General features: G+C 40.3%; 2 protein-coding genes across 5 annotated transcripts; one reads left to right on the forward strand and one right to left on the reverse strand.

The window, feature by feature from the left end:
- Positions 1-1,270: 1,270 nt before the first annotated feature.
- On the reverse strand, positions 1,271-14,116 carry ddhd2 (DDHD domain containing 2). 4 transcript variants are annotated; one of them, XM_053325761.1, is made up of 19 exons: positions 13,908-14,116; positions 12,511-12,665; positions 10,642-10,834; positions 9,745-9,938; positions 9,500-9,589; positions 9,233-9,353; positions 9,045-9,134; positions 8,752-8,893; positions 8,416-8,624; positions 8,254-8,318; positions 8,018-8,137; positions 7,825-7,920; positions 6,636-6,812; positions 5,951-6,106; positions 5,550-5,652; positions 5,283-5,444; positions 4,977-5,081; positions 2,606-2,774; positions 1,271-2,460 (listed from the first exon to the last, which is right to left on the reverse strand). In XM_053325761.1, exons 2-19 carry the CDS (start codon positions 12,628-12,630, stop codon positions 2,379-2,381), a joined length of 2,394 nt encoding a protein of 797 aa, XP_053181736.1. In that variant the 5' UTR covers positions 12,631-12,665; positions 13,908-14,116; the 3' UTR covers positions 1,271-2,378. The 4 variants fall into 4 exon arrangements, with proteins under 4 accessions (XP_053181736.1, XP_053181734.1, XP_053181737.1 ...); XM_053325759.1 differs by having other exon boundaries at positions 12,511-12,703; XM_053325762.1 differs by lacking the exon at positions 4,977-5,081 and having other exon boundaries at positions 12,511-12,703; positions 13,908-14,114.
- A 1,942-nt stretch (positions 14,117-16,058) lies between these two features.
- Positions 16,059-27,242, forward strand: si:ch211-166a6.5 (clustered mitochondria protein homolog). Its single transcript, XM_053325108.1, has 28 exons — positions 16,059-16,308; positions 17,896-18,005; positions 18,422-18,593; positions 19,305-19,442; positions 19,733-19,887; positions 19,981-20,135; positions 20,269-20,391; positions 20,565-20,697; positions 20,798-20,890; positions 21,050-21,216; positions 21,405-21,584; positions 21,689-22,081; positions 22,177-22,250; positions 22,340-22,444; positions 22,536-22,636; positions 22,733-22,885; positions 22,986-23,048; positions 23,188-23,420; positions 23,537-23,621; positions 23,798-23,951; positions 24,112-24,251; positions 24,693-24,773; positions 24,997-25,122; positions 25,232-25,341; positions 25,482-25,575; positions 25,654-25,779; positions 25,867-25,940; positions 26,409-27,242. Exons 1-28 carry the CDS (start codon positions 16,260-16,262, stop codon positions 27,007-27,009), a joined length of 4,188 nt encoding a protein of 1,395 aa, XP_053181083.1. The 5' UTR covers positions 16,059-16,259; the 3' UTR covers positions 27,010-27,242.
- Positions 27,243-27,933: the final 691 nt, after the last annotated feature.

Raw genomic sequence — 27,933 nt, forward strand, 5'->3', positions numbered from 1 at the left:
TGGAGCCTTGTTTTGAATTTGATTTATAGTTCATTTTATGTTTTTGTTTGTGACGTGATGTTTGATATTCATGATCTATGCAATACCTCGATCCTACATTAAGTTCCATTTTGTAAGTAAAGAAAAAAAAAAGGCCTACAACTTATATTGCTTCCTCTCACCTCATGATGGACCATTACTTCATAATGTACTTCATCAGATTTTATTTGGATGAAGCTCATTGTGCTGTTTTGGTATTGGTCCAATGTCAGCAGTTCCTTTATGAAATCCAAAAAATACAACAAGACATTTGTAATGTTTTATTATGGCACACACAACATGTAACCATATCAATAAGGTATATAATTACAAAGGAGAACAATTGTGGGTTTTTTTTTGGTGTGTATCAACATATTAGCATCAAGTGCATTATGGTAAGGAGTATGGAAGAAACCACAAAATGTTTTTTTAGATTTGTGTAGACACTAAAAATGACATAAACAGTGGAGATGGCAATGTTCTAGTAAACTCCAACATGATCGTTTAGTGTTCAGTGCATTTCTAGAGAGAAAAAATAGACATTTTTCATCAATTGTGCGTACGTTACACCCAGAGGGCTGAGATGCAAGTCATTCAAAACTTCAGAGGGGGCAACGGTGCCCTGTCAGTGCACAACATATGAGTTAATTCAAAGGTTAATTCAGTTTAACACAGAGTTTCTCAACTTTTTAGTGAAGACTCCATGTTGTGATATGAAGGTGCAGATTGGGGATATTTATAATATCAATATAGTCATATTTATTAGATTCTTTATATAAAATAGAACTGATTAGCTTTGAAACACATAATTTCTATATAATCTATTTATCATGCTCTCCAAGTTAAATTAATATACCAATTTGACAGCTCTATTATTGCTGGGCCCATTTATGAAATTATGAAAATATTGGGATCTAAAAGCTGAGATGAAAAACTCTGCTTTAACACAACAGAGACGTGTGCAGACAGAAAAGATAGGAGAGAGAAATGTTTTGGCCCTTAGATTTTTGGAGTGAAGCAAAGCTTTCTATCTGTCTTCAAATTAAATTGAATAAAGTACATACAGTAAAAGAGGAGAAAGAAGAGAATGCTAAAAGAGGAATAGCTCATGGACCCAGGGGAGAGGATGTTACTGGCCTTTGCTATTCAGTTTGCACACCCCTATACACTCTCACTCTCTCTCACACACACACACACGCACGCACACACACGCACGCACACACACGCACGCACACACACACACGCACACACACGCACACACACACACTTACACGCGCACACACACGCACACACACGCGCGCGCACACACACCCAGCGTCCTTTCAAGGACCCAATTTCTGTCCTTCAATACTGACAATTTGTCTTCAGGTTTACCTCTCTCAGATTAATGTGTAAATATGATTAAACTGAAATACATGATTCAAATTAAATGAAAAAGGTGTGACCTCAACATTATTGCTACATTGCACATGCGTAGGAGCAACAGCTTCAGGTTTCAATTGCCTTAATAAAGAATGTAGCTGCCAGGAAAAATTGTAACAGACAAAATATCAAACTTCATTTTCCTCATTAGAGATAAAACATCTAAGAGTCCACCAAAAGAAACCACTTAACCTGGTTAAGTTTATAAAGGTAAGGTCTAATATTAGGCTAAGGGAACATCTTGGTCAAGAGTGCTCTGTTGAACAAACATAAGATCAATAGTTCTACATTTATCATTTTTAGGAGGCTGTACATAAGGCTGTGCAATAAGCAATATAGCAACCTATATAGATTATCATCTAGAATTTCAATTATATGCAGGGATTTTTAAAGATTTCTTAAAATTGTAAACTGCTTTTGCAATTACTAGAATTACTAGCAATTACACAACTTCCTGTTTTTTGAAATACATAAAATACATAATCAATTACAGTTTGATTTCCCAACATTAAACTTGACAACCTGAACTTGATGTTTGTTTTTAGTCAGCTGCAGCTGTACACATGATATGTCAATAACTGTTGGTGAGTGAAAGTGCAAAGTAAAATAAAATAAAGAATTATTCAAAAGACAGAAAAGTGCAGCAAGAAGCATGACAGTTAAGGTGGACCCAGTCATGTAGTTTTGGCAACACCAGGAAGCCTCTGATACCTAAGATGAATGTTGACTGACATATCTGAACCAAGATTTCCTAACTGCAGCCAAACAGGCTCAACTGTTGGGGGAGGAGAGGGCGGTGTGGTCAGGTAACACTCAGACGGTAAGGCATTCTGGATGAGGATTGTTCAGCCTCTGGCTCTGTCAGCTGTCCTTCATTTTCTCACTTTCTCACTTTTAATGTTGTTTTAAAAAGCGAGTCTACATTCACAAAACTTGGTTTACTGTTGTGGCTGCTCAAAGGCCACCCCCAGCTTGTCGTAGATCTCCTTCAGCAGCAGCAGAGCTGTATCCTCAGATTCCCTAACGGACAGATTGAGAGGGGAGGACATTATTTGTTTATAAGTAAAAATGAAAATCAGTCTGTTAAAACAAGAAAATAAACAATGATACAACCAAGAGAAAATTAGATCACTCCTCCTCCTCTGAACAGCTGTACCGGACTCACCAGTAACAAAGATGAGACTGGATGGCGAATAGGTATTCGTTGAAGCTCTCAATGGGTTTTTCCTGAAGCACAAAGTCAATCCTTCGTCCTCCATTCAACATCCCCACTTTAATCTCCGGCTGTTCTGACTGCTCCTCGGACACTGAGGACTCTGCCTCCTCACACACTACTGCAGGGAAGGGGGGAAAATGATGAAGTTACATGATGAGGTTTCAGACAATGAAACCAGTGATAAATCCCAGCAACAGCTGTCTGTTTTCACTCATCCTCTTTAATACAATAAGAACAGGTCAGATGACAGTCAGGTAAAAAAAGAAAGAAGCTGCTTTCTGCAGCCAAAAACATTTAAGAAAAAAGCAAAGACAATTATGGAATTAAATGCAAGACAGTGGAGTTAAAGTCATCTCTGCTCTACAAGTAAAAAAATCTATACCTCAATGGAGTCAGTGGCTGAACACAGTAAGAAAAAACAACATAATATGATCATATATATGTTTTACCTGTTTTTACTTGTTCCTGCTAGTCTGTTTTTCTTATGTCTGTCCCTGTTTATGCAGTTGAATTGTCCTGTTGTGTTACTGTTGTCCTGCTTCTTGTTTGATTGACACATTTGTTCTTGCTTATGTCTGCTCCTGTCTAACTGCTCTGTAACTGTTTGTCACTTTGTTCAGTCGTAGTCTGCTTTGCTTTTACTGAGTGCTGCTTATGTCACTCTGTATTTTATACTTATTGTAACTCACTTGTCTTATAATGTTTTAAATCTGTTTCTTGATTTTAGGCTGCCAACTCACACCTGGTCAGGGACAACAGATGAAAACTAGCCTTTGGGCTAATTCTGGCATATTTACAGATATGTTTTTTAATATCCACTGTCCTGACAAATAAACTACTAAAAAAAAAAAAGATAATAAAACAGTAACAGTATCTTGCTCACATATGTGCGCAAGATTAGAAGAGATGGACGTGAATTTGCATACAAACTCAGTCAGCAATGGGAAAGTATCCAGACAGATACTAGTCTGTGGGTGGTCACACCTCCCACAAAAACATTTTAAGAAACAATCTGAACAGGTTGTAACAGGTTTAAATAGTTTATGACTGTTTGAGATGGCACATCATTAAATTATGCTCTTATAGATAAGTCGTTGTTTCTTGTGGGTTTTGACAGTGATTGATTGTTATTTAAAGATTTGGTTACCACTTATGTACCATGAATAGATACCTGCTATATCAACTTACCATAGAGTCAACTTAAGCCCCCTGTTAAATGTTTAGGCACTCACTCTTAAGGACAAGTATGATGTTAGAGTAAGTAAATGTTAGTAAGATGATGATGAATAAATGGTGTATCTTCTTGCTATGTTATGAACTCATTGTTGTAAACCCTAACCTGCTGGTTGCTTCCTTCTTGTAATGATGACATTATGCGATAAAAATCTTACTACATTTTAAAGACAATCGTGTTTGGAATCTTACAGAACTATAAAAGGGAAACAAATGAATGTCATAGAGGTTGTAAAAGAGAAGCTATGGGCTGTTTATGGAAAAGGTCACAAGTAAGACACAAACGTATTGTGTTATTTAACCGTACAGTCAGTCAAGATCGCAGCTGCATTCCCCCTCCTCTAATGAGGTGATGATTAAGGTGCTGTAGGAAAGGGCAGAACATGTACCTGCATGTATTTACTGTAACTGACCTGCTCCTGACTTTGCCTGCAGATGAAATTCCTGGATGTTGCTCTCATTAAAAACAAAACAAAAAAAACCCAAACTCAACTGCAATCGTTATTATTTAACTTGTCTTGTTTGTTCAGCTTATACAAGAGTGCAGCCTGGCTTGATAACTTAAGTGTCTTCTGAAGTTGATTTTCAATCAATGAGTTCAACCAATCATATCTAACAGCCTGAAAGGGAAGGACAGGCCTGAAGTTGAAGGTTATAAGTGCAGCAGTAGTAGTGAAGTTAGGCATGAGGGAAGGAGAAGCAGGGGAGTAGCGAGAGCCTGCAGCAATAATGACATACATTACATAACATTTGCTCTTTGTAAGGAAGCTCATGTGTCAAAGTAAGCCACTGAAAAATAGATTTTATCAATACAGTATATTATCTTAAAATTAAAACAAGCTATCATAGTATATACATTTGTTTCCTTTGTGTAAGTAATGGAAACAAATAGATTATTTTCCAGATTCAAACCAGTTAAATTGAATGTAACAGGCTGAATGAAAGACAGATAATTGTAGGCTTGTAGGGTTTCACTAAATTGTGCAGGTTTCGATTTCTCCAAGATAAGACTGAGTGATAATGAACTAGATCAGTTATTTCATTTATTTTCATCAGTCATTCTAGCCAAGTGACTATCCTGGCTTACCTTGGAAGTAATGCTTATGAAGGGCCCTGGGCCACTCCAGTATTTTAGTCCAAAAGTCAGCACTTTTCTCGCCCCTCTTAGCAGAAGCAGTGACTGCCGCTGAGGCTGAGGTTCAAGGTAAAGCGGTAAGGGGTGAGAGAAGCAGGAGCAACCACCAGACAGACCAGAAGAGAGGGGGGGGGCAATATGCAGAGAGGGGTGAGAGGAGTGTGAGGAGACAGGGTTAGAAACACTCTTGTCCACACTCACACACGCACACATCATCCACAAATACACAAAAGGTGAATTAAAAGTGCTCGGTCTTACCCGGTGCCTCTTGAAGGTTTCTCTCTATTGTAGTTTCTCCTTCCTCCACTGGTGGCAGTGCAGCAACAGGTATTCTGGCAAGGGACTGCCACGCTGTCCGTAATGATCCCAGTACATTATTCTTCAAATCCATGCTCATACGGGTCAAGCTGTCCTTTAGTTCTAGGAGACAAAGAGACACTGGGATTATCATTAAGCCAACAAAACCAAAGCTCATACCACATTATTGTTCAATGCAGACAAGGAGAGAAAAACCAACAGTCATACCCAGGTGCATCCTCTTCCGGCCTTTATGGTGAGGGATTAGCATTGGCTCCAGGTCCACTTCTGTAACAATCATGGGCTCTATCCGATAAGCGACAGGGTCATACTACACAGCAAAGAAAGGGGATGAGAAAATGTACATCTACATTTGATAGTTGACGTCTTTCATTATGTAACAAGCGTAAGACTGATATGTTCTCTTTAGCCTCAAGGCAGTTTCATTGATTACACAAGTTAGACACAACCAGCAGTGCTGAATACACAAAGTGGTGAAAATTCAACTTTTGTCATTGCCTTGTGATTCAGAACTGTGCTGTTAAAACATCTTTGTTGTAATCTTTTTTAGGGCTGAGTACAGAATGTGTGTCTGATTAGGCTGACAGAGTAAATATGTGCCTACTCACTGGATGATAGATGTTGTAAAAGCTCTTGCAGGTTGGAAAGGTGTAGTTGGGATCGATGTGTTTAAGCCCACGGACAGTCAGAAACATTCCAATAGGAGAGCCAAAAGCAAAAAAAGTCTGTGGCTGGAATGCCAACTGTGGGTAATCAACAGACACCTGTGGAGACAGAACAGGGTGTGAAGTATGTGCACTGTCACATTTTGTTAAAACATTTTAAAATTTAAACACAATGTTTAAGTAGGACATCCATATGTTCAATTTGACAAATGGAAATGAGACTGGTGCACTATGATGTGTGAGCACTAAAACAAACAGTATGACAGCAGGTAAGGAGAGAGAGCGGGGAGCTGAACACTGGATGAGTACAGGCAGTGAGTGTAGTATTGGGTTGCACTTCATGGGATCAATACAGTAGCCTCATATAAATCTGTTGCCTTGAGTTTTCCCTGATCAGACAAGACTCTATGTGAAGAGAAAGTCCAGACACAGCGAGCAGAAAGAGAACAAGGGAGAAAGCCTGAGAGCACAGGTACACCATGTGAGACACACCTGTCCCTTGGCTATGCCTCCATTGGTCTGTCCACGCAAGCAGGAGGGAGGAGGAGAGAAGCAGGAAGGTGAAACATTAAAGCTTTAAGCTATTGGTACTCCCAAGCAGAAGTAAGCCTGTGTGCATGTTTGGTACCTGTCCAATGCCCACATCGAAGTGTTCATAGTCTACAGCGCTGGTGACAGACTGCTCTCTGTGGAAGTGGGGCTGCTGTTTCCCCAACCCTGGAGACTGGTTACCATCATGATCAATGGATAAAGAATCTGAAGGTGGAACTTGCAGCTCCGGTGCCAGACGCATTGTCTTACAACCCTGTTTAAATTGAGAGTATACATACATATTATTTTTAATAATGGTATAGGAACTGTAGATACAGTATATTGTTACCACCAGCCCATTGAAAAGACCAGGCAAGCGCTATAACTGAAATGAAAGGAGCCACACTGTAAAAAAAAAGAAGAAGTCATTTTTATGGTAAAACGCCGGCAGCTGTGGTTGCCAGACTGCTACCGTGAAATTATGGTAAAACATTTTCTTCATTTACAGTAAAAAAAGTTATTGATACTGTTGATTTTATGGTCAATAACTGTGCTTGATTCCATATTTTACTGTTAAAAAAAAGGTTTATCTAGAATATTGAAAACCACATAAAAACACATCATGCCAGATTGCAGAGAGAAGTCATCCAATGCACACCAATGTTTGTTTAAACATATAATTATGGGGAAAAAGAAGAAATGTTTCAAATCAGGTGAAGTTTCTGAAAAGATAGTGCAATCTGGATGCAGCTGCTCGGCCATGGAAACCCCTTCCATGAAGCTCTCTACGCACTGTTCTTGAGCTAATCTGAAGGCCACATGAAGTTTGGAGGTCTGTAGCGATTGACTCTGCAGAAAGTTGGCGACCTCTGCGCACTATGCACCTGAGCATCCGCTGACCCCACTCATCATTCTGCGTGGCCTACCACTTCGTGGCTGAGTTACTGTCATTCCCAATCGCTTCTACTTTGTTATAATACGACTGACAGTTGACTGTGGAATATTTAGGAGTGAGGAAATTTCACGACTGGACTTGTTGCACAGGTGGCATCCTATCACAGTACCACGCTGGAATTCATTGAGCTCCTGAGAGCGACCCATTCTTTCACAAATGTTTGTAGAAACAATCTGCGTGCCTTGGTGCTTGATTTTATACACCTGTGGCCATGGAAGTGATTGGGACACATGATTCCAATTATTTGGATGGATGAGTGAATACTTTTGGCGATATAGTGTATATCCCAAAGGAAATTCCAAAAACAATTTAAAAAAGAGATGTGTCTGACCTCTGGAAGCCATTTCCTCCTGACGTAGTTCAGAATCTTCTTCCGAGGTCCGAGAGGAATTCCTAAGTCTTTGAGGTCACTATCATGGCAAAGAGCCTAAAAAAAGAGAACTGGAAGTTTTTAACTGTACATTACATCTGTATCTGTATGTGCGTTTTGTGTGTGTGTATGTTTGTGTGCATATGTGTATTACCAGTGATTCAAGGTCAAGATTTTCTGCCTGTAGTGTAGCCAAGTATTGCTGTAGGCCAAGTCTGGTCAATGTCTGCTCCAGCGTGTCACAGTTCAGATGACAGGGTTCAGGAGACAGCACCTTAAACCCAGGGAAGTTTTTTTTTTTTTTTTTTTTAATTCTACATGTTGCAAAATATGCACTCTTTTTTAACAGTTTATTGATGGGGTTATGTTTTACTATGAATGTCACCATACCCCCTTTTTGGTGGATTCTAAACCAGTCCTCTGATTGGTTAGCATGTCAAACAAGATCAGCGAACCTGAGGAAGGAGAGACAAAAGAGAAGAGGTTGAAATCCAGCATTTTAATATTCCACTTGTTTGTGACAATGTGTCTGTGACTTTGTGCATCTCTAACCCAGACTATGTCCGACGACTGAAACTGCCCCAGCGAACTCTGGGTGTCTCTGTTTAAAGAGAGTGTGCAGTCTGTTGATCTCTGAGGCTACGGTGTCCACTATAGTCTGGCAGTAGGTGGGGCTATTATAGAAAAACAGGTCCAGCAGAGTGTCATTTGTGAAATGTCTCAGCCTGCTGATGCTTGGCAGAGTGATCCTCTGAATGTCCCTGGAAAGTAAGGAATGAGTGAGAGAGATAATAAAGCAAGGGAAGCCAGGGTTTGACCTTTTTCTGCAAATAGAGACATAAATAACAGAGGAATCATGTTTTGTCCTCCATTTCTCTCTATACTTACTCATCCACACCAGTAGCATCCCCATGCAAAGCACTGTGCCAATTGACTGGGAGGAACTCGACTCTGCCCACCTTGCCTTCCTGCTGAGCATGCTTATAATGAGAGGCCAGGAGGGACAGGGAAGCACTCCTGAAGTCATTCACTGGAGAGAGATGACAAGACAAGGACTTATTAATACACACACATACATATTTATTACACACACACACACACACACACACACACACACACACACACACACACACACACACACACACACACACACACACACACACATGTAAAAACACACTTACCACACTGTATTATGGATCTAAAGCGCAAGTCACATGCAGGGCCGATGCCATGGACCATAAAGACCAGGTGGTCCACCTTTTCGGGTTCACCTGGGAACACACAGAATTATTATAAGTCCAACATAGTTGACCTTGTAAAATGTGCTTATATTCCAGTATATCTCTTATTAGTACACCCACACACATACCATCTGGTATTTCTACAGGGATGTTGTCTACTCCCCTCTTGACTGTTCGAGGGCGAGTTTGCTCAGAGGGCGAGGAGACCCAATCATCCTGCAAACTGATTGGCTGATACTGCATTATCAACTGATGAAGGAGGAGGGAAATCAAAGACAGAAAGAAAGACACAATGCACTTGATTTTAAAATACACATATAACCTCTTGAAATGTGATAGCTTTGTCATGTGTCTAATCATAGTGTACATAGTGATATTTTAATAGCGGGCCTTACCTTGGGATTGTGTAAGATGACGGTCTCTCCTGTAGGAAATTCCAGCTTTCTCTTCCACTCGTCTAAGGTCACTGCTACCATATAGGCATCCTGAATGAAATGGAGGTTAGGAAGGAAAGGAATCAAAGGCCAACATATACAGTATGAGATATATAAAAGAAGAATTGAGGAGCAAGCACAGTAAGAGAAAGAATGACATTGGAAACAGTGGGAATGTGCACTGCAACGGTGGAGGCTTAGACTACCTCCAGATTTTTGCCGAAGTCCTCAGGGTACGGCATGAATCTGGTGTCTTTATCTCCTTTGTAGAACCAGGTGCAGCGTCGGACTTCAGTAGGAGCTTGCTCCCAGTACACAGCGTAGCGCTTTCTCTCCTTGACATGTACATCATACCGCTCTCCATCCACAGCTACAACTATGTCCCCCTCCTTGTCTCCTACTGCACAATAAACACACGTGCACAAGTGGGTTTAAATAAAGTTTAAATAAATTAAAACTACATTTTAAGCAAAGGTACATAATATACAACATAATACATACATATATAACCATTTATGCATCTGTTAAAATATAAAGTGTTAATTATTGTGTTTTAGAGGTACTGGTAGGCAGACTCTGGACAGATTTTGAACAGAGCCATGCAGGCTGTTTCCCTGTTTCCCATCCTAATGCTAAGCTAAGCTATGCGACTGCTAGGTTTAGCTTAATATTTACCAGACTGACATCTAGGCTATATCAATATTCAGGTCTAACTATCAGCAAGAACGTGAATATGTGTATTCCTCAAAATGTGGAACTACTACTAAAATATCACTTTTGAATGTTTACAAAAGAAGTTCTTGGATGTCCACTCTTAATCTATACAATGAAACTGTATATGAACAGTAATGAAGCTATCTGAAACCACACAGATGACTTCAACTGGTTAAACAGCGAGTACCAGTGAGCATGTCCTGTCAGGAGAGTCAACTGTCCTACTGGGCACCCTGCCAGTGTTGGCAACAGAAGTGTTTTGACATGTCATCCTTCTCCCGGCTTATTATAGTGAACTCACTCCATTCCTACGTCACATGCTGACCCTCATTACCCATTAATATACACTGTACATGAGCAATATATACCGCTAATATAAACATGCTTACCAGAGTTGTAGGCATTCTCTAGTTTATCAGAGTCCTCTCTGCTGAAAGGAAGCCAGCAGGTACTGTCATCAGCCCGTCGACAGAAGAACCAGTGAGGCCGCACTTCTTGGTAGGTAGCAGGGGCAGACTCCATGTCAAGCATCTCAAAGGACGAAGCAGAAGAAGGAGAGACCCCATCCACCGCCGGCGACACCTGAGGAAAAAATGCCAGCATGGTCAAGACACTGAATCATTCCTTCTTCATGTCAGAAATACTGCGCTCTCCCTCAGTAAAAAAGCAAATGCCAGCTACAATACATATGCCACACTGCCTGTTTTACTTCTTTAGCCTTTTTTACCTGTAGTTTACAAAGTAAGTCTGAGCTCAGTCTGTGTCCTTCCATTAAGCTCTTAACAAGGAACCTGAGACCATCAGCTAAAGCAACAAGACAGTGGACAGGAAAGGATCAGGCCTCTTGTTAGCCAGACACACAAAGCCCAGTTTTATTCTCCTCCTATACAAGCATTGTCTTGTTTCCTCCCCTTTCGACAACTGACACAGCGACAGCTTGTAAACAACCTATTTCCCCTGAATATTGCACAGTCACAAACCATCCAGCCAGTAATACTTATTCTAATCTACCGCTCATATTTTTATGTGTCGAAACAGAGAGCCGTCTACTGCTTGACACAACAACAAACACCGACTTTACACACTGCTGCCAAATCAATAATCCAATTTGTAGCGTGCAAACAGAAGGTGTAGAGATTTACAGATAGATCATAGATAAATTGGAATGTGAATAGATTATCATTCCTCAGAATTAAATCTTGCTGATCTCCTTGAAAGAAATACCTTTCTGTGTGTACAGTCACTGCCAGATTCACAATTACAACCCATCTACAGTATATTTGCTGCATGTCATCCTACACAAAGTTCTTTTAGCAATAAGCTGTCAGGATTCATAAAACTTCATCTGGCTATTCACTGGAGGACAGGCACATAGTAACAGTGGCAGAGGACAGTTTGCTGTTTTGTCTCCTCCTCTGCCTCCAAAAACGTACTTTGTGTGAAAACTGTTTACAATGTGTGAAGCCCATAAAGGGGGACTATATGTGACTATCTATAGCCCCAACTATCCCTTCCCCAAGACACAAGCTCACAATCTCCATTTTGTCCAGCTGTCATTTTGTAGGTAAAGAATTGAGCAGCTATTTTTGTCTGGGAGCACAAACAAACGGTTCACACTTTGTACTTCTTCATCTGTTAATGAAATTTAACACTGAGTTTAACACGGCTCTGCTTAAGACACAATACAATAAAGAACATGATGACTGTTCAGCATTTCGTCACTAGCTGATTTAAAATCATAAGTTTAATTTCATAAAATATATAGTCACTTGAAATGTGACTTTAGAGAGTTGACTGACTCTTTTGATACAATCTGCTATGGCCCTCAAATTGTGAGAAGCATCATGTGTCAGCGCCCGGTTAAAACCCAGGGTTTTCAGTCTAAGACTAAAAAATAAGTATACTTCGATCCATGAGTAGGACTTGTGCCTACGCAGCCTTCTGCAGCTGAACAATGAAAAATTGATGATAAGACAGAAAAATCCTTAATGCTGATAACCCATTGACCCTGTAGATACTTCAAAGGATTGTTTCTTTATTAGCAAATTCATACTTTTTTCAACAGAGTACCATCTGTTCTTCTCTATAAGAGCTGAGTGTCATCACCACGTCTCCTCCCATATGAATCAACCCCAATCCTATTCTATAATCTTTTCCAAAATCTCACCTAAATCACGGAGGGCAGTGCTAAAGGAAACAAACTTTAGACACAACAACGGGCGTTTTGCCCAAACACAAGACCTTACATGCAAAATTACCTGATCCTCAGGTGTGTTCACTGATGACATGGCCTGCGCGGGGCTGTCAAACAGGTCCTGGGCATTGTCAGTTGGGGAAGCCTGGGATAGACCCCCCTGTTCAACAGGAACGTCTGACATTTAGCTCAAACCCGACCCCAACCCTCAGCTCTGACCTGAGGGGGGCGGGGGGGAGGGCACACAAACACAATACCTGTAACAAACCAGACGTCGACAGGAGAGAAAAATGAGGCTGAGAGACAATCTTATCTTTTACGTATTGCTGTGTAGCTTGTCAATCTGGCAGGGGAATGACTACGAGTAGTAACTGCATTACTGAGCTGTTTACAAGTGATACAGGATAGTAAGGCACCCTTCATCAATATCATATTAGCTAACACTGTTTTCTCACCTTATAACTCAGTGGTCTAACATTAACTAGTCACTAATAATAATAATAATAATTATTATTATAATGATAAGAAGAAGAATAACACGTTCTTTAAATAAGAACTAAATAAAAACAGGCAAATTAAAGCAGGTGCAATTAAACCTCACAAACAAATGAATAACAAACAAAATAGGCAGCAAATAGCAAGAGCAGGTATGATAAAAACAGAGGATGGGTGACACTTAGTTAAAGGCAATGTTGAATAATAAGTTTTCACTTGTCGTTTAAAAAGCCTGCATAGCTTTGGGCCAACACCACAGTTTTGTGCGTAGTTAAAAAGGCTGAGTTGTAAACCTTCTTATCTGTGTGATCATTTGTATTTAAAAATGCCTGTGAAAGATAATAAACAAAGAATTAGTAATGTAGGCTGATCCCAAACCATTCAAAGCCTTGTAATCAAGAACTTTAAAATCAGTGCAGGTTAGCTATAAGTGGAGTAAAATGCTTCCTGTTAATGCTTTACATGTTAATGATGTTTCTGACACATCTAGTGGAAGATATTTGGTCCAGGGCGTCATTGACAGGGGCAATATTTAGCAACCTGTTTACAGCTGTGAATAGTGTTGTAGGATCATTGTGAATCTCTGCAATCATCATAGAGAAATGAGCTCTCCTTGATGAGATGTGCTACTAATCCCAGCCTTCAGTGGATGTTGACAGCTAGCGTCAAGTTAGTGTGACATCTTATCACACCATGAATGTGTCAAGTTATAAGTTATGAAGATGTGAGTCACATAGCACTAAATAATTTCTTGACATTATCTGGAAGGGGATGAAAGCCAATGTCAAATGTGTATATTATTGGTGTGACTGTTATTTTAAAAAAAGCAACACATCCTTGACGACAGCGGTTGAGGTTTATGCTAGCTCAGTTACAATGCCTGGACTGGACACTAGCGTTAAGTACTCTGTTACATCCTGTTGGTGTTTATGGACTAATAACACAATGTTTATAAGTTAAACTCACCGACAACTTCTCCCACAGTTAATGCAGAAGGTTATATTCGTTCTGTAGCTCGCTGTGGCTGGCTAGTTCGGCTAGCCGAGGACAACCTCCTGTCAAACGCTGCCGGGTTGCAGTGTTGTCGGAAATATGACAATTACGAGATGAGCGTGCATTAATAAATGCCCTAAAGACTGAATAAAGTGTTTAAAAAAACAAGTACAAAGATACAAAGATATATTTCTATGATGAGCGAGTAAAGTATGGCGATTAGAAAGTGAATATGTGGACCCAACGTTCAACCCAGCTTCGTAAATAATCCGAATAGATAAGTAATATCCTATATCGTCTTCTCGTCAACACGCTACTGTTTCACAAAGTAATTACGAGTAGATGATTTTTAAAACTGAAACAGTCTCCGACCAATATTAATGTAAAAGACTCCGAAACTTGATGTAGTTATAAAATTTACGAGCATCACATGAAGGCAGCGAGGAACATCACAGTGTTCGCAGGCCTCGCCCCCTCAAAACTGAGATGACGTCATGAGTTTTGATTATTGACATTTCTGCAGTCAAAACAATTTCAACAGTGTAACGGAGGGTAAACATGACACATTTACTTCATTTCTGTGCTTTTACTGCTATTTAACTATAAACCAAATCATATACATATTTAAACAATAATAGCCTATAGTTTGTGTCGGTTCAAGTGTTAAAACAAGGATAAAAACCTCATTTATCGATTTTATCCTTGTTTTGACACTTGAATGTTTGCAGTTCAGTGTCTACTTTGTAGCACAGACATGCTGGACTTTCCTGTCTGTCAGCTGAGAGGTAAGTGAAACCAGGTCTGAACATATTATAGATGTGAGATAGAAATGCCACACACAGTTCCTGAGAAACGGCTGCACTTTATTGCATGACATTTTTGCAATACCAATCAAATCACCTGCTCAGCCTAACCTAGATATCTTAATTATTGTTAAGACTTAGATATGTTCCGGTATTTGTAGTAGGTAAGCTTCTCAGCGATGAATGAGCAACCACATCATGAGACATGGGCACACACCCATTTGTGGGAGGTTAATAAAGGTCAGGTTCACAGCCTGTTTTAACAGTCAGGTGCCTGTATGAACACTAAAGGAGGTTTTCATTGCTGTAATCGTTACTCCTGTTCATACTGGCTATTAAAAGATCCTCTTCAAATACATTTATATTCTTATAGTCTTATTGTCGGACAGTATTCCCTTGTTTATGGAGAATCTCCTCTGCACTTTTGGCTTTTACCTTTACAGTTGTTCATATAGACACATAATAAAGTCAACCTGAAATCCATAAAATTGTAAAGACTCAGATATGATCCCTGTAGGAAGAACAAAGAGTATGTTTTATTTCAGTGTCTGTACAATTCAAAACCTGTTACTGTACTGTAATGTTTTCCATATTTCCAATCGCTTTGTTTACCTTATAATTACTTCTCCTTTTTCCATTTTCTCTCTTGATCTGTTTTAACTTTTGCCACACCCCTGTCACCATCACTAACATTGTGTATTTTCAAGAGATCTTCAAATGGCCACAATGAACAGAAGCAATGATTATAGCAAGAAATAAACTATAGCAGTGTTAATTTGGGCACCTGACTGTTGTTTTAAGAGAGATTAAAAAACTGTGAATCTGTCCTTTAATTCTCTCACAGTTGTATTTTCAGCTAAATTCACAATCATGAGTCAAGAGTGTAACATAGAGGATGCACCCATTAGGGACATGGATTACGGAGTACTTTAAAAAAAAAAAAAAAAAAAAAAAAAAAAGTATATGACTTGATCATGTTCCTCTTTTTCCTTTAATATAGTCATACCCAGATACACTGCAACGTGTGTAACATGAAATCCTTGATGTCAAAAGCAACATGGTCGGCTCTGCTGCCTGGGGACAAACTACTACCAGACACACTGTGTGCTTAATTCCTACATCCCTCCCAGGGTTTCAGGAGGGAGGGAGGGAGGAGTGAAACATGCCAGGGGAAGGAAGAGTGAGCAGATAGACACACCCATTCCAACAAAGTGTGAGAGAGAGGCACAGAGTAATAAGCTTGTGTGGAGCAATAAGAGGGTGTGGCTTTTTTACTCAGGGAGAACAGATAAGCTGAGTTTGCCAAGCAGAGAGGGGCAGGAGTCACAATCCTGAAGAGACAGCCATTTACGTTCAGTCTGCTGGGCTCACAAACAATCCAGCTGCACATTTCTACTCACTCTGTCCCTCTCCTGTGCGTTCCTCCAGCAGTTTGAAACAAGACTACGAGGGGGAGGCAGCTTCCAGCACAGAGAAGTAACCACACAAGAGGACAGCTCAAGAAAAACTTCAACACGCAGCTATGAAGGACAAAGTGAGGAAAGGAGGAGGAAGAAATCAGGCCAAGAATGGTGAGAAATCCCTGCAATGTCCATTATTTCCTTTTCCTTTCACTCTCATTGTCTCTGTTTTGCACTTTACTCTTCTTCTTTTTATGTCTCCCTCGCTGGAGAGTGTGAGGAGGGTGGGAGATTTAGCAATGCTCTGCTGCTCTGAACATGGCTGATGTTATTCTCTGCTTTCACCAACTTTCTGACCACTTGGACAATCTGCTCTGAACTTTTAACTTTTATAAATACAGTTGTTCACACATATCACAACCTGAAATCCATTTAAAAAACTGTAAATACTCAGTTATAATCCTTTAAAAGTAAAAGCAACAAAGGAGTACAATTTATTTCAATCTCTGCACAGGCCCACAGTTCAGCAAATTGTACCAATGTTCTCCATACTACTACTCCATACTACTTCATAATTACTTCTTACTACCCTGAAGTGGCCCACTTTGCTTGTTTTAACCTTTGCCACTCCCCATCCACAAGACAGAACGTTTGATTTAAGGTAGAGTGTGTACTGGCTTGCCCCTAGAGATTGCCCTGAGGTTTTTACACCCCCCCCCCCCCCCCCCCCCCCCAAAAAAAAAAGAACCAGTCTGTGGGCACAACTTTATAATTGACAGGTTATGCCATTCTAAGGAACTGATTTGAAGGCACTGACAGATATGTGTTTTGTGACATATAGGGGAGGAATTCTGGCTGTTTGTGTAGTTTATAGTCCAACCTTCGAAATCAGTGCCAACCTAAAATAGTCAGAGTTAAAACAATGCTGTTTTCTGTAGTAGTCAGGCAGTAGCTTCAGTTGAGGAGACGCTGATGGCTCAAAGCCTGCAGAGAGGAGGGACCTTCCTCCAACCAATCACAAACAGAGAAGCTATTTTTTGGGTGCTTTACAATGTTAAAGTAGTCCCAGAAAGACCTGGGGATTTACTGTAGAATAAATAAAATCCTCAGAGATGAGCGCACAGTGACTTTTGTGGTTTGCTGTGTATTTAGTAAAGCTTAAGTTGACATGCATACATGCAAGCCAGCATGCTCTACTGCCAAGCTATTTCTAAAAGTCTATTAGTTTGAGTTTGTGTTTTAGCATCCACATGCCAAAACTGGGTGTGGTTGTCCCTTCACCCTGAGATGACATGAAGGCCAATAAGCAATTCAACAGGTTTAGCCTCACTGCAGGTTGAGGAACATGCTGTGTCTTGCTCTCCCTCTGGTTTTACGTGTATGTGTAAAAGAGAGACACACCTCACTCTCCCTTTCTTTGACATTTTTCTTTTTTTGTGTAAATCCACTCTTGCTCTGAGGCACTCTCACACTCACAGACTCTACAGTCCAGCTCATGATCATTGTAGAGGACACTAGTGGTCTTGTTTGATTCAGTAGCACGAACATTTGAAGGGAATCTGAACATAATAGGTCATGATTGTAATTCATTCATCCAGCTATTCATGTAGTTTCTATAACATCTTATGTCTTTTCAGGATCATTGTGAGCTGGAAAAAATCCCAGCACATAATAAGCGGAAGGCAGGAAAACAGCCCGTTTCAGAGCTCTGTGACTACCCTCAGTCATTTTTGTTTCTTTGATTTCTCATCCAAACAGATCCAATCAGCCTGACTGGAAGAAAAGATGCCGTTGGCATTAAGCAAGATGAGGACACATCGTTCCCTGTGAAGATCCAGGGAGCAGGAGTAGAGTCATTTGAGCTGCAGGTACAAAACGAAAATGTTGACATTTCAGACATTTGCCCTTTTGTTTCCTCTTTTGTTAGGGAAAGCTTTCACAAGTCAAGTGAAAGTGATAGCACAGTGATAGCCAATAACATATTGGTAACTACACACCTTTTTTCGTGTGTTGTATCTATACTTTTTGATTGATATGTTAAGGCCTGCAATGCACACTTGACACGTATACATTTGCTTATATGGTCTTTTATGTGTATCTTTGACAACATGAAGAGTGCACAGGATTACATTTTTCTTAAAATATACAATACTGTGTATTCTTCAAGTTTAATAGGCTTGTCTTCAGTGAATTACAGGGACTGTTCTCATAGATAACAGATTTTTTAAAAGGCTGGTTTATATACAAGATGTGGGCATTAACTGCTGTTTTAAACCACATGTAGGTCCATAGATTTTGGCTTGTTCAAGACGCAGTAATGACTTTGCTGTCGAAGGATGAGGTGTGTCCACGCTCCAACCTATCACTGGCACTTGCCGGTACAACTCTGGACCCCCTTGCAGAACTGCAAAGCCTCAAGGGGCTTAAACCAGGAGCAATCCTCCGCCTGGTTGAAGGTAGGATAGTATCTCTGCTTGGGTTTCTCAAAAAAAATTTTGTTGCTACATTTCTTTTTAAATTCAGTTTTATTTCAAATTGAATGTATAGCTTAATTGTACCAAAGCTCTAATGGTTTCACTGAGAACCTGTTGTTGACACAGTTGTTATCAGTTTTAACCATATAGCTCTTAAAGGTTATTATGGTCATTTACATATCTACATAAAGGATTATTTATAATATAATACTTTTTTTAATTGCATGATTTGAACTAAATGCCACTTTCTTCAGATATTACTGTGGTTGATTTATATCATTTGTATTGTTATGGTATAATTAATTATGATCCTAAAGGCATTAGAAAGTATGAATCCTTCCTTATTTTGATCACACCCATCACCCTTTCCCTTTCACACAATCACATAGGTGACTCACCTTTTCTGTGTCATCATGACATTTTAATAAGTTTTATAGTTGCAGTATAATTGTGTGTCAACCCGTTAGTCCATCTCTTGCGCTTTACTGAAACAAACAGATTTGTGTCTGAAGTATGTAGTACTGGTTGATTGATATACACTTAAGTCCAATAAAATTTTAAATTTAAGATGATCATGATCATCAACAAAGAGTTGTTCATAGTAAAAAAAATCATCATCAGACTTTTACTACATCCTCAGCAGTTTCATAAACTTCAGCGTGAGCTTTATAGTGATAGAGTGTGTCTTTCCAGAGCCCTATACTGCCCACTCTGCCAGGCTCCATCTGGCTCGTGTCCTAGAGCTACTGAGAGCATTTGGACCTCAGGATGCACTGAGAGAAGGACGCTCACCAAGCATTCTGGAGACACTCACACAAACACAAAAAGCAGGTACGCACAAATACTGTGCCCTTAGACAGAACACTATTTAAATTTTAAATCTAACTCATTCAATCATTTTTTGGTTGTTTTAATGTGGGATTTTATGTAGGATAGGCATATATAAGCATTATGCTTCTACCTATACCTTTTCAGTCATTAACATCATACATTAATTACTTTATGCTGTTATTTAGAATCTATATACTGTAAGTACTATAAGTAATTTCTGTTTGTTGTGTTGTGATGACTGAATACACACTACTGCTACTACTAACTCATACTGTGATCTCCTGGTGCAGACTCTGGCTTACTCAGTGGAAAGAACCTTAAACGCTCCTTAAGCAACACAAAAACAGAATCGGCCAACCAGGATGGAGCTCCTCCTGAGTACCTCCTCCCTGGTTCCTCAGAGAGACCGCTGATGGCCTTGCTACCACAAAGCTCCCAGCCGGAGGTGTGTAAATACCCAGAGTCTGTTTGCACATTTGACCAGTCCACCAAAACACACACACACTGAATCCTTGTGTCTTTTATTTTGTCTCATCAGGTCCCCAGCTACCTGAGGGACTTGTCTCTCAGCTGTTGGAACCCACCTCCAGGACACAGGAAGCTGCAGGGAGACTTCCTGTACATCACCATGGTGACAATGGAGGGACGACGGTGTGATATCACATCTTGTCCAAAAGGTTTCTTTCTCAATAGGTAAAAGAAATCACCTTTTCAATCTATTTATTTTCTATGTAACAACTGATGTTTAAAGACAAATGCAAACAATTGAACTGTACAATATTTAAATGTTTCGTTACAAATCATTTTCTACTCATCCTCATCTCAGATCTACAGAGGAAGTGTTTGATCCTCGTCCTGCACAGTCTTCCCCAGTTTGCCACTGTTTCACTGACCTACTCTGTCACATTAGCCCTGCCTTCAAACAGACATTCACTACTCTCAAAAACAGGTAATAGTATTACCAATGCATAAAGGAAGCATATATGCTATTTTGCCAGAATGCTCTTAGAGGCGATTAGTGAAGTGCATGACCCAAATGTAAATAATTAAAATATGGATAAAATATGGGTGTAAGTGAGGTGAAGAATTATAATGATGGGATTGTTCTCTGTTTTCTTTTAGGCATCAGTTACCTCCAGTTGAGGTCATGGCCACTCCTTACCACACCCAGAGCTGGCTGGGGCCTCCATGTACCTCCCGCATTCACAAAAACACCTTCAGCAGGCTGGGAGTGGATGAGCAGCCAGCAACACGGGTGAGTGACAGAAATTGTTTGCTGCTGTTTTTTAACATCGTTTACTTTTGGCAGATATTTTGATTGTAACTATGTGTGTAATCAAATCTGTTATGTGTAGGCTCCAGACTGGAATGAGGAGTTGCAAGCAGCCAGAGATCTTCCACAAAGAAGTCTGGAGGAGAGGTTGCATAGAGACAGAGCTCTGCTCCAGGTAACCAAAAATAGCTACAAATTAGTTACAGATCTCATCATAAATCTGTCGATTAGGAACAACAGTAATCGTATACTTAGTGACCTCATCTTAACCTAGTACTTTATCTCTTGTTTTCCCTTTTTAGTTCACTCACCTTTTCTTCTCCTCTTTTCCCAGGTAAACAGTGCATTTGTGAAGGCTGTGACGCAGGGGGCGGAGACTGTGATCGATGGCTTTGTGGAGCCAGTCAATGGAAACCTTGAGGACCCAGCTTTTCTGTGGGGTGGCCTGTTTATGAGCCAGTGTGCATCAAGTGCAGTGTTTGGTGGGGACAGGGGCCGCAGGTATGAAAAAAACACAAAAAAAGGTTCTGCATTAAGATACTATAGATGTAGATCCATTCATTGCAGTTATGGCTTTAAGGGATTCACAAAGTACACTGTCTACATTCTCTATCAAATAATAATATTACAGCATAATGGTGCAGTGTTGGCACTGTTCGTCAAAATGTTTCTGCATCTTCTCCTTGCAGGGCGGTTCAGAGACTAGAACTTAAAGGAGTGCAGGCCTACAGTGACCTAGAGGCGCTACAGGGGCTGCACACTCTCCCTACAGCCATTGTAGACTACAGAGGAGTGCGCTTGTCAGCACAAGGACTGGCTCCTGGTTTAGAAGGCTCAGAGCAGGACCAGGAAACTCCCTCTGCCCCAAGGTACATCCTGTGGACTCATTATACAATGAAGCTGCTGTAGTGGTGTCACCTTGTTAAATCAAACTGTGTAATAATAGCAAATGTCTTTTTTTTGTGTTTATCAGAGGTCTGCTCTATGGGGTAAATGCAGGACCCCAGGAATCCCCCCAACGCAGACAGCTACTGGAGCTCTTAGCTCACAGTGCCAAAGCTCTTTCTCTCCAGAGACACGTTGTTGTGGGAACCAACACTTTCAAGACACCACTGTTCACATCAGTGGACGCTAAGGGACTGTTGGGAGCTGATGGAAGGTTCTACATACTGGATGTGTTTAGGAGCTTCCCATCTGATGCCAACTTCTGTCCTGAAGAAAGCAGTGAAGAAGATGAGGGAAAGAAGGGCTGTGTAAAAGAAGGTTGGCCGGAGAATTATCACACAGACTCTGGGCTTCCACAGAGTTTTCCTCACAGCCTCTGTAGACTGAGGCCAGAGATGGTGCAGGCCTTCATCCAGCACAAGTGTGTTCTACAGTACATGAAATACAATTTCTAAAAACTCTATTCAATTGTTTTTTTTTCATAAAGTTAAAGTTTTATGTCTTTGTTTCTTTTAGACATACCCAGTTCACACAGCATGTCAGGGAGACACTGGATGAGAATGGAGGCTTTGAAGAATGTGCAACAGCTAGTAAGTATTGTTTCAGCAGATCTGAAAGCTCCAAATGGCAATCACAAAAACTGTGCATTAATATTTGACAAATATTTTTATATTTGCAGGTGACTCTCGGGCCACTAGTGCAGTCCGAGCTGCTTGTAAAGAGGTGGGCTCTTTGAGTGACATCATCTTTGAGATGCGATTAAATCCAAACATCTTTTCCTCAGGTACCATGAGAAACTACACATCCACTCTTATACACACACAGTCTTATCTGCTAGAACACATTACAACAGGCTTCTTGTTCGATGTATGCAGGAGTGTCATTCCCTGATAGTGAAAGTGCGTCAATAAAGCTGCAGGAGAGGTTACTGAGGGAAGCTGCAGCTTGCATCATCACACATCAGATACCAGCCTTTGTAAGTATATTCACTGTTTACATGCTAAACAGACACATCTACTGTGAATATGAAACAAACTCACCATATATCTGTCTGCATATGTGTGTTTTGCAGGTGGAGTATTGCTTACAGAGCAATGAGGCACCAATGGATGGAGCTTCTCTAAAACTGGCACTACACCAGAGAGGCATCAACCTCCGGTATCTGGGTCATGTGATCAAGACCATCAATCAGTCAGAGCACAAGGAGCGTCTGAGGCATATAACGGTGTGTTTAATCTCAAAAATTGTAAAACATAAACTAGTCTTGATTATGTAACTGCTCTCCTAACTGTGTTTTCTATCATTCATCTTTCTGTCTTCAACAGAGATTGGTCATAAGTGAAATGTTCATGCGTTCAACAAGGAGAGTATTCAACAGTTTCCTCCAGGTAACTTGCCCTATAGTCGTGAGGGTTACTTTTCACTTTTATATTCACATACCTGAACATTGCATGGTGAAATGGCAGCAGGTGTGGTTCAACATACTCTAGAAAGTATGAACAGCAGCCTCTGGTCATGTCTTTGCAGGGTGTGGACGTGCCTAGTCTCTCTGCAGCTGTCAGTCATTTCCTCTGCTGCCTATTGGTTCCCCACTTCACACCTACTCCTGCAGGAGAAGAGAGTAAAAAGAAGTCAAGGCGGCGTGGCCGAGGGGCTGGGACCTCTGAAGGCACACCCTGGAGCACTCTTACAGGGCCTGAGCTGTGGAACCTGGTCTGCCAGGATGCTGTTGAAACATATAACATCTCTGACTGCCTTGGGTAAGGACACAGCCTTTGTTTGTTCTTACTTCGTGTTTATTGGCCATGCAATAATTCAGTGTTCATTTTAAATAACATTTTTTCTTTTTTTTTTTACTTTTTTTTCTTTGTGACAGCTCTGGCCCAAACCACCTAGTTGAGCACTACAGGCTCCAAAAAGTCTCCTTGCTCAGAGAGTTCTGTTTAAAGACTGGAGTACAGGTAACAGAAATCTGAAATATGGATTTAGTGTGTTATTAATCTGTAACAATCAACTGAAATATGTTTAATTATACACTGAGCTCTATTGCAAAACATAAAAAAGATTCTGTATAACACAAGGAAAAAGTATCCACGTTTTATTTTGTTCCTGTTTGTTAATTCTGTGTCTACACCAGTTGAGGCTGAGAGACTATTTCTTCGACAACCAAAGCAAAGCTCCCATTGGTCCTGACGATGTCCTCAACATCTTCCCTGTTGTCAAGCACATTAACATGTCAACTGTGGATGCTTCCAAAGCATATCGTGCTGCATGTAGCTCCATTGAGAAAGGTGTGTCAATAAATCTGTATAAAAGACTTGCTGCAGATTAATTTAACCCATTTAATTAAGTACAATTATAATTAAGAGATTAAGTATTATCTCTTTTCCCAGTATGTGTTTAAACTAAATCTAAACTTTCTGTGCAATATTACGTGTTTCTCGACCACAGGCCTGTTGGATCAGGCTCATGAGCGCCTGAAAGAAGCAGCCTACCTGTTTGGTAGGGTGTGTGATGACCTTCACCCTGAGGCCAGTTATTGTCACAGCCTATTGGCCAAGGTGGCCTACCTGCAGGGGAAAGCAGCTGAGGTGAGCCAACAGTCCCCAAACTCTTCCCAGAAACTTTGTTGGTTTAACACTCTGCTATTTTACAAGAGTTCAACGTAACTCAGCATGTTTACATAGTAACTGAAATATTGTAAGTACATTTTACCCACTTGTACTTTACTTGCAAATTTCTATTTTATGCTACGTTATGCTTCTACTCCAACATATTAGACAAATAAATATTGTACTTTTTACTCCACTACATTTATCTGACAGCCACAGCTACACTTATTTTGCAAATTTAGATTTTACATACAAAACGAATGATCAGTTTATAAAATATTGCAACACTATGAATAGGTCCATTCTGCATAAGGAATACTTATTTTCAATACTACTGTAATAATTTACTTTCCAATATGGTTAAGAAAAAACAAAAAACCATTAACTCTTTTTATCGCTATGATTTCCTCTATTCTCAAGGCCCGCAGTGTCCAACTGAAAGCAGTGGTCATCAGTGAGAGGGTGCTTGGCTTTGACCATCCCAACACAATCCAGCAATATGTGAGTATGGTGTAATGTTTTTCTTGTCTTTTTTACCCATGTATTGTGTTTGTCAGAAATACAACCAAGCAGGAGGTACTGCTACTGGAAACCAAACCTCAGGTTACTGTGAAGAGAGATATGACCTGTACCAGTGTCTGTAACTACACATTCCTAAAGAGTAAATGCTGTGCCATGTGGCCACAGTGCAGTGTGATTAATATTATTGCTGTGTTTTATTTAGGCCCTCTTGGCTGTGTATGTATATGCTGGAGGGGAGACCACTCTGGCCCAGAAGTGTCTCCTCAGGGCTCGCCTGCTAATGCTAACTGTCCATGGAGAAGACCATCCCTACATTGCAACACTGGATGTAGGTTACAACAGCTTAAGAATCAGCTAAAGCAAAACAACAAAGGCTTTCCCAATATCAAAATAAACAGTATTTACTTATTGAAAATGCCATTCCTCTTTTCTTTCAGAGCTGTCTTGGTTTGATGTTGACAGGAGACCAAGCAGGACTGTTTCTAAAGAATGCACTCAAACTCAACACTTCCTTCTTTGGCCCCACAGATCTGTGTACTGCTCTCAAGTAAGATGCTATTTATAGCTTTGACTCACATCTTGTCAAAAAAAAAAAAGAAAAAGAAAAAAAAAGTCAACACAGTTCTGTCTTTGATGTTTTTTTCATTTTTCCATCATCTTCGCTCTCCTGTTTCCTTGTGTGTGCAGTCAGCATCTGTTGGCCCAGTGGATGTGCAGCCAGGGGGATTACAGAAGTGCTATGAGCCATGAGAAAGAGGCCCTCACGTCTTTTACCTCCCTGGTCAGTGTTTCTTTGTGAGTGTAATTGAGAGAGAGAGAAAAAAGTGGATTGTTGTCTTATGGTTATTTTCTTTCTCAGTTTGGCGAGGATCACGCCCAGACGCGCTGCAGTGCAGAGTTTCTGTGCACAATCACCAAGCAGGCGGTGAAGGTGGAACGCTCTCTCAGACAGGCTGGAGCTGACAGTACGGAGCAAACAGTGGAGGTGCGTTCTGATATTATAAGCCTCTTTCACCCTTAAAAAGACAAAAAGGGAATGTGTCTGTTAACCTCTGTGTCCTCCTGTCATTAGTGTATAACCCCCACAACTGAAACCATTGTGGAGCAGATGGTTCTGGTCACAGGGATCAGGAAGCTGGGACACAGGTAAATATCCTCTGTAATATATGATGTAATATGCCTAAAGCAGTGTCTTGATGCTGGGCTGTAATGGTGGATTAGAAGTACCTGAGAGGTACTTTACAGTATCCTACTGGTTAAAATACTTGCCACATAACTGGAACTTCTATGGCTCTGATCCAGTAGCAGAACCTTGTTGCATGTCGCCCCCCATCTCTCCCTCCCTTTATTTCGTGTCATATCTGCACAACACTGCCCCTTTAATAAAGGCATAAAAAATGCTTCCCCCAAAAAAAGTACCTGAGATGTAGGCTGACCAATACTAGATGATTGAGTTAAAAAAAAAAAAAAAAAAGCATACATCAGGTGATATAAACATATTTTATGTTATTTTTTAAGAATGCAGCCAAAATATGTATCGACTGTTGAACAACTAGTAGACAAACTGAACATGTTTCTAGTGAAGACATTCATGAATATGCTGTCTTTTCATAGTGACAGGCTCCAGGAGTATAAGCAGAAACACCTGGAACTAAAGGCAGCAGTGAGAAAAGAACTGGAAAAGCAAATGAACGGAGAAGAGAAAAGCGCAAATCAAGAAACAGGATGCGGGAAGGAAGTCAAGGACGGAGGAAGCCCAGCAGTGGAAGAGACCTCGGTTGAGAGTGCTACTGTAGTTTCAGCTAATGGCCATGTGGTGGAGCCAGCTGAGCATGAGAAGAAAACAGAAGGAGATGGAGGTGACAGTGAGCACAGTGACAGAGCAGCTCAGGTTGAGATAGTGAATGGTGAGACAGAGAAGGCTGAAGCAGAGGAAAGTGAGACCAGTGGACCAAATGGAGTAGAGAGCAGCGCAGCCAATGGGGAGATGAAGTCTGATGCAACAGATGATGAGATGAAGTCAGGGTCAGATGAGGTTAATGATGCAGTAAATGAAGCCTTGGACAGCCCTGCTAGCCCATCAGTTCTTAAGAGTAAAGCAAGCTGGGCAGATGTTGTTGTCTCAAAAGCTGTTGTAGCCAATGGAACAGGAGACGAAGTCACAGCAGTTAATGGAGTTGCAGATGTCACTGCCAATGGATCAGCTGAACAGTGAGAATATGTCAAACAGGAAAACTGTGCTGTAGTGATGTTTTCTTAAGCCACTGCTGTAAGTAAAAAAAACCTCTCCCAGGATGCTAGATGTTATTTGATCCAATGAACATGAAGCAGAGAACAAGAAAACAGAGTAGGATGATCAGTATTACTAGTATTACTGGTATTACTTTGTGTTGATGCTGGGAGAGGGCTGTACTGTTGAGTGCTACTTTTTCAACAATAAACTTTTTACTCTGGTGCATCAAAGGACTGCTCTCCTCTTTAATAGTAATCTTGTTTCTGGCACACACACACACACACACACACACACACAAATGCAATAATTATGTTCTGGACGACGGTATGAATCTGAAAAAGAATGCATATGAACCCCTTTCATAAAACTGCAGTTTGGTGCATCAACAAACTAAATGATCAACTGTCCAGAAACACTTTCCAAAGTATATAATCTAAATGTTAAGGGCTATTGGTGTTTTTTTCTATTCACTACAAATGTGTAAATTACTACCACTCACTTTTCTTAACATACCAGAAATCAACCTGCAGATCCCTTTAAATGTGAACCGTCATCAAGAGAAAATCATTGCATATCATCCTAGAAAGAACATAGTGTTCTAGGGAGCCAGTTCTGACAATATAAAAAATATCCAGAGATTTATATGTTCATGTCCAACCTGCTGAACAACATCTCAATAAGCAAGAGCCAATAACAACAACTGGAAGTGGATGTTTTGAAAAGAATAAAGCTAAGTAGGTAGCTTTCCATGTAAAAAAAAAACCCAAAAAAACAAAACACACAAACAGTGGATATTTTCTAAAATGTACTAAAACATGAAATATTTACTGACTCAAATTGCACAAAGTTGATTTTCATGTTATACTGAATGGGGGGAAAAAAATCTTAAAAATGGCCAGTCATAAT

This window comes from Scomber japonicus, chromosome 9 (genome assembly GCF_027409825.1).
Source record: "Scomber japonicus isolate fScoJap1 chromosome 9, fScoJap1.pri, whole genome shotgun sequence".
Taxonomy (NCBI): Eukaryota; Metazoa; Chordata; class Actinopteri; order Scombriformes; family Scombridae; genus Scomber; species Scomber japonicus.

What these genes read in the sequence shown, in the direction of transcription:
- ddhd2 (XM_053325761.1), bottom strand. Translation starts at nt 12,630, where the DNA reads ATGTCAGACGTTCCTGTTGAACAGGGGGGTCTATCCCAGGCTTCCCCA. An exon ending in CCCTGTAGAAATACCAGATG is followed by an intron (nt 9,135 to 9,232) that starts GTATGTGTGTGG and finishes GTGTGTTCCCAG; the next exon opens with GTGAACCCGAAAAGGTGGAC. An exon ending in CCGGAAGAGGATGCACCTGG is followed by an intron (nt 5,445 to 5,549) that starts GTATGACTGTTG and finishes TTTGTCTCCTAG; the next exon opens with AACTAAAGGACAGCTTGACC.
- si:ch211-166a6.5 (XM_053325108.1), top strand. Translation starts at nt 16,260, where the DNA reads ATGAAGGACAAAGTGAGGAAAGGAGGAGGAAGAAATCAGGCCAAGAAT. An exon ending in AACATCTCTGACTGCCTTGG is followed by an intron (nt 23,421 to 23,536) that starts GTAAGGACACAG and finishes TCTTTGTGACAG; the next exon opens with CTCTGGCCCAAACCACCTAG. An exon ending in CCAACACAATCCAGCAATAT is followed by an intron (nt 24,774 to 24,996) that starts GTGAGTATGGTG and finishes TGTTTTATTTAG; the next exon opens with GCCCTCTTGGCTGTGTATGT.